At 32.4% G+C, this 10,457-nt stretch overlaps 1 protein-coding gene across 1 annotated transcript; it reads left to right on the top strand.

Annotated features, from left to right (window-relative positions):
• The first annotated feature begins 2,107 nt into the window (after positions 1–2,107).
• On the top strand, positions 2,108–7,629 carry LOC124368551. The gene is made up of 3 exons (XM_046825794.1): positions 2,108–2,214; positions 7,146–7,286; positions 7,473–7,629. The coding sequence occupies exons 1-3, from the start codon at positions 2,178–2,180 to the stop codon at positions 7,517–7,519; spliced, it is 225 nt and encodes a 74-aa protein (XP_046681750.1). The 5' UTR covers positions 2,108–2,177; the 3' UTR covers positions 7,520–7,629.
• The last annotated feature ends 2,828 nt before the right edge of the window (positions 7,630–10,457 follow it).

Below are 10,457 nucleotides of genomic sequence, written 5' to 3'. Positions count from 1 at the left end.
AAATATATTGATTTCATAATATCTATAAGGTGTCCATCCAAATTTTACTTTAAAAATATACGAAGGCCTAGACTAGACTACTGTGGTGTTATATCAAGCAAGGCACAAAAGACCTAAGTAAATTAAATATACCACAATATTTAGCTCTAAGAAATGCAGGTCAAGCTGTGAAGACATACATTATAGCTTTACAAGTGAAATAATAAATAGTACCACTTAATATTAGAAGATATATGCTAACAGATAGGTTAACAGCAGTATCCAGAATATCGTCAGCATATTGCAATGATTGGGATACACCATGAATCAATTTATATACCTGACCTATGTATATTGAGAATTATATAGGGATTAAAACACTTCCTTACAGCCAGTTGTCGGATACTTCAGATTCTTGGATGAGAGTGTTTTAGAACAGTTTTCAGACATTTCAGGTCTGTCTCATAAAATTTATAATTTATTGTTTTGGTACTTATACTCCAAAAGTACAATAATATTTTCAGCTGTATGTGTTTTGTACTTTTTCAGTGGCAGCATATGAGGCTGGACATGGTTTATGGAAATCATTTGTTACAAAATTCAATAAAAGAATTTGTATAAAATGTTGTGTCAAAAAATAAATAAAGTGTAACAAAGTGTGGGAAATGTTAACAATGACCTATGGTAAGTCTGCTATGAGGAAAACAAGGGTTTACGAGTGGTAAAAGTTTCAAAGATGGCCGTGAAGACATTGAAGATGACAAACGTTCCGAACGCCGATGAAAACGCGAAAAAAGTGGAAGAAATGGTTAAAAATGATCGCCGTAGTACGATCAGAGGAGTCGCCGATGATGTTGGCATATCAATTGGCTCGTGCAATTAAATCTTTTCGAATGTTTTGAGTATAAGTGTGGCGGCCAAATTTAATCCAAAATTGGTAAATTTTGAACAAAAACAGTGGCGATGGAAGTTACTCAGGAGTGCTGTTGGATTGGAAGGTTCTTCTGTGTGTTCGTTCCATGCTCACAGTGCTCTTCAATTTTAATGGCATAGTGCATCATTAATTCTTGCCACAAAGTCAAACTATCAATAAGGAGTACTATCTGCAAGTTCAACGCCGTTTGCGCTTTTGCGCCATGACAATGCACCTGTTCACATTTCGTTACTTCTTCGTGAATGTTTGGCCAAGACAAGTACTATAACGATGCCCCAGCCTCCGTATTTTCCAGACATGGCTCCGTGTAACTTTTGTTATTTCCAAAAAAAAGAGAACCTTAAAGGACCGTTGGACCCTTAGGAGAAGGGGGGGGGGGTAAAAATTAAGCATATATATTAAAAGTACATTGCTGAGAGAGTTAAAGACTATCTCAAAGATCGAGTTACTTAAGTGTTTCGAGGATTGGAAGAAGCGCTGGAACAAGTGAATAACATAGAATGGGGCCTATTTTGAAGGTAACGACATGAATGAACATGGATAAATAACTTTTTGCAAACAGTTAAAATTCCCGTTATTTTTAGAACACACCTCAACGTTCATTCACGTAAAATATGTATCAATTAGTTTACAGTTCAGTTAGTTACCTTCAATAAGTGAGTGTCATAATATCTCGGCAATCATAATCTCAGTATTTTTGCCCTAAAATGCATTACTATGTAATTTATTATGTATAACATAGAGTATTTTAACTCCAAAAGGTTTTAGCGATTCTGAGGCTTTGTCGTTTGCGCACTTTTCCAGATAAAAACAATAATGGCGATTAAACTGTTGTAACTCTATTAATGTCTATCCAAAAGTATTGAAAAACGCATGTAATGTAAATAAAACACCGATTGAATCTTTTTATCCCTATACTTCTTTTGTAAGAGCTTAAATCCCCCAAATCATGTACCATAGTCCATATTGTAAGGATATCAGTTTACGGACCATTAAAGGTCCCTAAACTAAAATAAACCATAGCAGCAGGATGAATTTATTTTGTGTTTCATATGTGCTACTGAAACGTTATGTAAACTTTTGTTATCACATTTGGTTTTCAATCAAGACAGTTAAAGCTATGTGCAAACAAAAATAATTGTGGTCTAGTTTCCCTCTTGCCTTGTCTCTTTAAAATCTGTAGTAGCGTTTTACATAACATAGTGATACTACGGAAGCCGGAAGTAAGTGAGTTGTGGAGTTTCATAACGTAATCACTTAAAAAATGGACATCAGAATAATTTGGGCTCTTTGTTTGACTGGTAAGTGTATTTAACTGGGATTTCTTCGTAACAGCAAAATATACACAGGGATCTCTTACTACCTTTACAAATATAATTTAACTGAGCGATCAATTGAACACATAGTTAAAACGCTTCTTTAAATTTCCTTTCTTTTTGTGTTATTCCGTAGTAGTTTTATATTTGTTTTGTATGTAAGTACATACTTGCTTATAATAATATTTAAACAATCATGTTGCTTATTTATATAATATGTAAACAACAATTTTGTTCACTTATATAGTATGTAAACAATAATTTTGCTCACTTATATGAGTCTTATGATGCTTTATTTGAAAGCGAAAGGCGTCACAAATCATATAAAAATATTAGAATGCGTGATAAAAGACGATAGTAGCTGATTGTTAAGGAAAACTGCCACTTGTACTGTATAACTAGTGCAATAGGTTTGATATTGTTTTGAAAGATTTATCTAACGATAAGATATGAAAAGAAATATTTTTTAAAATAACACTCATGGCTAAAACAGTTTTATACACTCTTAATATTAGCTTTACCTCATACAGCCATAATGCATCAATCCACATATTCAGATTACTCTTAAGGGGAGCCAGTCGCGAAGGCTCCTCCCATGCTATTTATATGGAGAAACATAACGACACATAGGTACCGTTTAACTGAAAAGTATTAAAGATACAGACTTGAAATTTTTTTGTGGTGATTTTTTATTACTTATGGCATAAGTTCATGCAATTTGAGTGTTATTGCATAACTTTTTCAAATTATAAAACAAAACTAAACATTGCTTAAAAAAATGAATGACCTGTGAAAAAGTTATATTTTTTTATTATAGCCTATATAGGTTAAAATCTAACAACAATGCATGGCATTACTCACCATATAATGGAGAAAGTATTTACAAAATTTGAAGATGATACGTTGAATAGTTTTTGAAATAATGGTACCTAAGTTTTTAAAAAATCACAGGTTTTCGGGAAATTGAGTTTAAAGTCAAAAAAATCTAAACACTACTTCTAAAGTCCACCAGGACAGTAATCAGCACTTTCATTCTTTTCTCGTTTCTTCTTAAAATGCCTCCTTCTTACTCTCTTCTTCTTGTTTTTCCTCTCTTACTTCTATATTGGCTCTTTTTATCCTTTCGCTAGCAATGTTCCGTAGGCCTTCGACCATAAACTTTCCGGGTTGAAACACCAGGAGTTTTGAGGACATTAGTTTTGGCTATGGATCCCTCATTGAAGCACATGACAGCATCAGTTGCACCTAATTTAATTACATTTAGTCCTAACAAAAACAGTTTTTTTGGCAATCTGTGCCAAATAACACCATTCAGACTCTCGTTCGGGTTCTGAGTTTTTCCCGTGTAAGCACCGTTTCAAAAGATTTGGATTTGACAAATCTCTAAAAACAGGTTTGATCAAATACATGATAGCATCTGGCAAAGAGTGTTTGTGGCTGTAGGCTTCTACTGTTTGTTTCTGCTTATTGTACTGACACCATATTTTGCTATCATTAGGACACAGCTGGTGCTGAGGCTTCTCGTCAGAAGACAATTTATGGTAAAAGGTGGCCCATATCACTTTTTGCATAGCCTCAACGCTTTCTGTATTTTCCCTAATGGCAAGGCCATATTAACCTTTGCAACTGGTCTGTTAGTCTTCCTTTTCCTGCCAATAACTTACCATCGCTCAATTTCACGCATTATTTTCTTTCAACTTCCGCAATCTGGTGCCTACACGTTTCTGTACGTGTCCAACACATTCTAACTTACATATACTAACATTATCACCATATGGATTACTCTCCAGAACCGCTGCAAAACCCTTTGAGTCACCATCACCCAAGTATTGGGTGTAGCGTAGACGTAGCTTCACTCCTAACGCAGGCCAGTCTTAGAGCGAGCTTCAAAATTGAGTGTAAGGGTTTACTAAAAAATTTTTAAATCAATAACGATATATAATAACTATAAAGTGTTATACATATTCTTAATCTGTAAGAAACATAGAATTAAAAAGTAATGATTTTTAAAATATCCATTTTTTAATATATTTTCGCGACTGGCTCCCCTTAACTATAGTATTATGGACGTATATGAATTATATAAAAACGTAACCTGATCGATCCACAGAGAGATAACGTTTTTAGATTTAAAAGGGCAACTATTCTTTATTACTTTATCTGGAAATAGTTTAAAAATCATCACTTCAAAGAAAATTTTAAATTGTGTTCATTACATAAAAGAAGTCAGAGAAACTAAAATGACAGTATATTAGATAATTCGCGTGGCTTTGGTACAACTATTGCTGTATAACACAGTTGGAATGGATAGCACGATTTCTAAAGGCACACCAATGATATAGCTTGATAAGTACTCACTAACTCCGGATCACCTTTGGAATAATTGTATTATCAGGTTTAAAGGGCAGTGTGTCGGAGCATTAAATTCAGAGAAGATAGTTGCGATGAGTACTAATGATATAGGTCAAATTTCTCTACAAAATTCCAAATTGATCGAATATATTTCAAATCTTCGGCGTTGTTATAGCATCATCTTAGGCCGGTGGGTGGCTTTCTGAAACCGGTATCCATAGCCCTTTCTTACCGAGTACCTTTAATGTAAGATTATTAGCCATTTAATAATTTTTGAAATTGCCAAATGTTGCCACAAATTGTAGCAATACTGCATTTTGCGAGATAGAATTTCAAATATTGAAAACTTGGCATTAATAATTTTCTGAATTAAAATATATTTGTATAAGGATATCCGTGCATGCTTCTGTAGGTCATGTAGTTTGTTGTGCTCTTTTACACACTCGCCTTTTGTTATTGTAAAGTATCATACTCCCTCTATAAGCCCAGCTTTCCTACCTCTTCATATAATCACAGGAGAGTCTATCTGTATTTCCTTCATCTACTGTAAACTTGTCGTGCCGCAATATCAAAGATGTAAATTTCATAAATTTACATGTTCACTGTTATGTTCCTTGAATTAGATTTTATAAAATATTCTAGAGAATATTCCCTATTAGTAATTGGTTTAAGTTCGTCACTGGTGCTATCTGTCATCAAAGTTAGATACTACTTTTGCCATTGATATGTAACTTAGTGAAGTTAAGCAGTGTAACCTGCCTAGTTCCGAACGATAGCTATGGAATGGGATGAAAATATGTCTTTAAATGTAAACTTTAAAAGATTTTCTCTTCATTTTTAACATTCCATGCATTGAAATAGAATATCTGAATGCCAGTAGAGCATGATATTCCTTTTATTATACAGACTTTATTTTATGTTTACTGTCTATCTACATTGTACATTATATAATAAACACATCCCTTTAACATACATCTAGTTATAATATAAATAAATGTACTCACTTTCTTGGATGTCAGCTCTCAACTGATTACCGTTTATGCATGGTAATATCTAATTTATATATACATTTACTTTGCTAGTCTTGGATGTCCATTGCCTTTATTACGTTTTTCATGGAAATAAATCGATTTATTTCTGGGAATGCTTACATGACCATAAGGAATTTACATGACCTTACATGACCATTAAAACTCCCACGGAAATGGAGTATTTTGTGTGCATTTTGGAAATGGAGCGAGTCTATTATTGTGTCAATCATTTATACACCAGCCAGCATTAGTATGTAAAGATTTATTCCTTACCGTCTGCAATTATGAGTCATGAGCAATTAATGATATACAAAAGTTAGTTAGTAAAAGCGAGCACACGCACAAGTGATATGTTTCGAATTTTAATCGTTACAAAAAGTAGGAAACCCTGTGCGCCCACTGAATGTTCTAAGGAATTGTCCTTCCTCAAAGTTGTCTGTAATCACTCATATACAACACGATGGCAGGCAATTGTAACGAACTCGTTATTCTTTTAAATGCTGTACTATAAACAACGAAGTCTATCTAAACAAAAGAGTAAAAGTTTAGACTGGTGTGAAGTCATACGATTTAGTGAGATTTCACTGATTGAATTGAAATATTGATTTATCAAACAGTATTAGTCTTAACTAAGGGAACGTTTGATAATCATATCACATATTACATATCAGTTTTATGTAATGATTGAAATAAACTCCCGATGTATCTGTAGTGAGACCCGTGACTATTAGCAATTGGTTTTTATTTCTTACCGTTATTACACCTATCCATTTTTATTTATTTAATCTATTGTTGTAATGGTATACTAACAATTTAAAAACAATAGTTTTAATCGTGAATTAAAATATTACCTTGCTAGTTGTTATTTATTATTTCACTCACGAGGTCTTTCAAGAGTGACAAAACACACGTTCCATAAACTTTACAATACGTACTCATTATATACTAGTGTTTTAGTTAGAGAAAACACAAAGTTTTAATACTAGACATATACTCGTATTTACTGTATTGAATCTAAGAACGAAGAAACACACACATAACATATTTGTATCAGTTCATTTATTCTGTGCACTATCTCACCTACTCGCCTTCGTATGCTGGCACGTTGGTGCGTATGTGCTACTATGTGGACAACCAGGTATACATTTGATGATATGCGACCTGTTTATAATGACACTACCAAGTACCGACCGTTCAGTATCATATAAGACCGTATAAGTAGTACAATATCGAAGTGTTGCCGTTATCCAATGTGCAGTGTCTACCACCCGGGAGGTTAACTCTCTTGGATATTTTTCGTGGCCATGGAACCTCTCAGTAATTATGGGCAGCCTTAATCCGATCGTAATGAAATACTAGATAATAAGTGATTTACTCGTATAACCACTGAATAAGTGATTGAAATGTTATAAATTTAAACTTGTAAATATAAAGTGACAACCGAAATGTACTAGCGTACTAGTTATGAATTTAAACTAATGAGTTATTCACGTTTCTCCTGAAACTGCATCTTTTGAAATCATTTTTTTTCAGTGACTTCAGTATACGGTCAATGTCCAATCTTCTGTACTGATGAGTACTATCCCGTCTGTGCGTATAGCTACTACTATGACGAATACTCAACATTTCCCAATGAGTGCAGTTTGGACTTGGAAAATTACTGTTATGGGGAAGGTCAGTTGAGTTTAACGTAGAAATTCATTATACATGTTTTACTTTGCTTGTATCTGAAGCTATTGTTTTAATTTTTAATCCAACAGCAATTTGCATAGATACATTAAAACTATACATCATCATAATAATGTAAACATCATCATAATAAAATCACTTGCTATTGGTAAAATACTTTTTCTTTTTCAGATTATGAATTACAGTATTTTGGAGAGTGTGAATTTTACTACTATTAAACATTTATAAGATGCCAATCAACCATAAATCATCATCAACCAATCAACAATCCTAAAATATTGTTCCACCGTTTACACGGATTAAAAATATTAAAATTTGTTGTTTGTTATTTTCCAGTTAATTTTCTTACGAATGAATGAATCCATTTTCTAATGAATAAACCACTTATCCATGAAAAGTAAATGCATTTTTGGTTATTTCAATTACTTCTAATGGTAATTTTTTTGAGCTTTTGGGTAGTTTTCCAATGGTATAGACTTTAGCAGATTTTGCATAATTCCTGTATGTTTCTTTATATATTCTAAAATAATATTGTGCATTCCAAAAGCTAAAGAGCGAAAGTAAAGTTGTAAGAAACAAAAGTAGGCTTCAATTTTACACAGTACTGATACAAAATACATCAATACATCAATACATCAATGTTGTACACAAAGGTTTTATATGTACATAAGAGGCAAAAACCTAAATAGAATTACTAAACTACACTAGAAATAAATGTGGAACATTACAAATAATATACGTTTTACTCTAGTAGACTAAATAAATATTGCAACCACAGTTATTAAATATATAGAGCTCACACGCTGTTATAAAATTGTCAGGGCCGGCGGTATGTTCTATCCGTATCAATCATTTCGACTGGATGGGGGAGGGTTGGGAGTCTGATTATCTACTATAGGTTATTTATTAATTTATTAAATACAACACATGCATTTGGATACATTTAGGGTGTTAGTGTTATTGTCATCTTAAACTATAAGACACAGTGAATCGATTAGAATAATCTCAAAAAGATGTCATATCGAATATTCAGTTGTATGATTCAAATAAATGAATCGGTATTTATGTTGGTTTCACATTATATGTTTTTTTTCTTTCATTAAAATGACAAAAATGATTTTTTTTTACCACAAAGTATGGCTAAATTTATATGCTGAGACCGAAAATTAACTCCAGTAATGTACACAATGATTAAGACAACTCACAAACAGTTAATTAATTATATCTATTAAGTAGAGTAAAATTCAATAAATCAAAAGGGCATTAGATTAGCAATATAAATAATGCTTTATTAAATGTATAAGTCTCTTGAAACACGTAAGGCACAACAAGTTCAATATATCATTGTCGTTAGTATATTATTTAAAAATCTAAGTAAGGAATCATAATCTGAATGCGTAAAATGTGTTTGTATTGTTTCTTTTTTGTGCTAGTAATGGTGGTTGTTGGGTATGTCACAAAAGCGCCACCAGCTGTAAATAATTTTAATAACAACATTGAAACTATGATTAGAACTTATGTTTGTATGAATTTGCTAATGTATTAGTTATAATAGGTCCATGCTGATGAGTAGTATCCTACTAGTTAAACTACGAGTTAAACTACATAAGTAAGTCTTGTCATGCCTACGTCCATCGACGCGAGAGATGTTTAAATAAAGTGACAAGGGGAAGTATGGGATATTAACATTGAATCAACCCTTCCTACCATAGTTAAGCTTGTATGTTTTAAGATAGGCTTGATGACTAGGTTAAAAAAGTGATTTTTATGTTTCCTTTGATGCTATGACAACCAATCTCGAAATTCTAATAATGATAATAAAATAATGACAAGTTTTTCTAATAAGACATAATCCAAAGTCCTAAGCCTTTAAAGTCTATAGATAGTTTCTGTGACAAACGAAATATTCGGGAATAAGAATTTGTAGACTAAAAATCAAATGGAAAGAACATAGAAGTACTGGAGAAGGTCAAGTACTTGTAAACTTAAAAACAAAATGTACAGTATGCTATAAGAGTGAAAATAAAACATAGAATTTTATTTTCATTTTATGTACTCATTTATGTAACATGACACAATTATATTTTAATATTTACTTATTTTTTCCGATTAGCGAATCTGAGAGTTTTTTTCACTTTGTCACTTTATTTATCTTAAATAGATAGTAGAAAACTGATAAAGCGGTTTACATTAAATGATGATGCCTTAACCGGCGAAAGCCTTTTAATATGAAATTTTATTGTAGAAATAATAAAAATATTTTTGCATTAAAACCTTGTAACTCCATCAAGGATACAACGCAGAAACATGACGTGATCGGTTTTTATGAACAGTATGCAATTATTTATTTTGTAATAAAAAATATTTTATTAGTATTACTATATCTAGGTTTATTTCTAAATCTTGATTGTAATTTCTAAGAGGGTAAACATAGTTTCAAAACCTAAACGAAAACACGACGCTATTATTGAAAATACAGTTTCATTTTCCAACAAAGTCTTCTTTTATACATTATTATACATGTAAAAGCACATTTTATACATATACAGGGTGTACATAAAGTCCTGCACGGGTATAATATTTTCTGAACGATAACAGATAAATCAACAAGATTTGGTACATCAATACTACACCTAAAAATCTACTTTTTGAAGGAACTATCAGTTTTCTGTAATATCATGGGGACGTCCCGCAAGGAGTCGGAAGGAAATCTTAAATAGGAGCATAGGTCAATATGCACATCATTTTAAAGGGCTTATCTAGCAGAGTTTAATGCCGCAAACCGCACTCAAAAAGATTGATCCAGTACAAAATGGCGGCTGTTCAAATGTTTTATTTAAAAAATATGTTTACTTACCGAATGTTTTCAGAGTAAATGTTCGAATTGTTCACCTCCGGTTATTTGACAGTTGGAAAGACGCACATAAAAACTATTAACAGAATTTTGCAGATCTCAACGAAGGTGATTTCGATCGAGGTATAGAATTTTGTGAAACTATGATGGCCAAAATAGATCGCAACGAAATTGATGTAATCAATATTGTGTTTTCGGACGAGTGATCATTTATGCTGAATGGAAGCATAAACAGGCACAATTGCCGTTACTGGAGTAGCGAAAATCCTCACTGGATACGGGAGGCACATACGCAGTATCCA

The sequence above is a fragment of the Homalodisca vitripennis genome, chromosome X (assembly GCF_021130785.1).
Source record: "Homalodisca vitripennis isolate AUS2020 chromosome X, UT_GWSS_2.1, whole genome shotgun sequence".
Taxonomy (NCBI): domain Eukaryota; kingdom Metazoa; phylum Arthropoda; class Insecta; order Hemiptera; family Cicadellidae; genus Homalodisca; species Homalodisca vitripennis.
This window is presented reverse-complemented; position numbering and strand designations above follow the sequence as displayed.

What these genes read in the sequence shown, in the direction of transcription:
- LOC124368551 (XM_046825794.1), top strand. Translation starts at nt 2,178, where the DNA reads ATGGACATCAGAATAATTTGGGCTCTTTGTTTGACTG. An exon ending in TTGGGCTCTTTGTTTGACTG is followed by an intron (nt 2,215 to 7,145) that starts GTAAGTGTATTT and finishes ATTTTTTTTCAG; the next exon opens with TGACTTCAGTATACGGTCAA. An exon ending in AAATTACTGTTATGGGGAAG is followed by an intron (nt 7,287 to 7,472) that starts GTCAGTTGAGTT and finishes TTTCTTTTTCAG; the next exon opens with ATTATGAATTACAGTATTTT.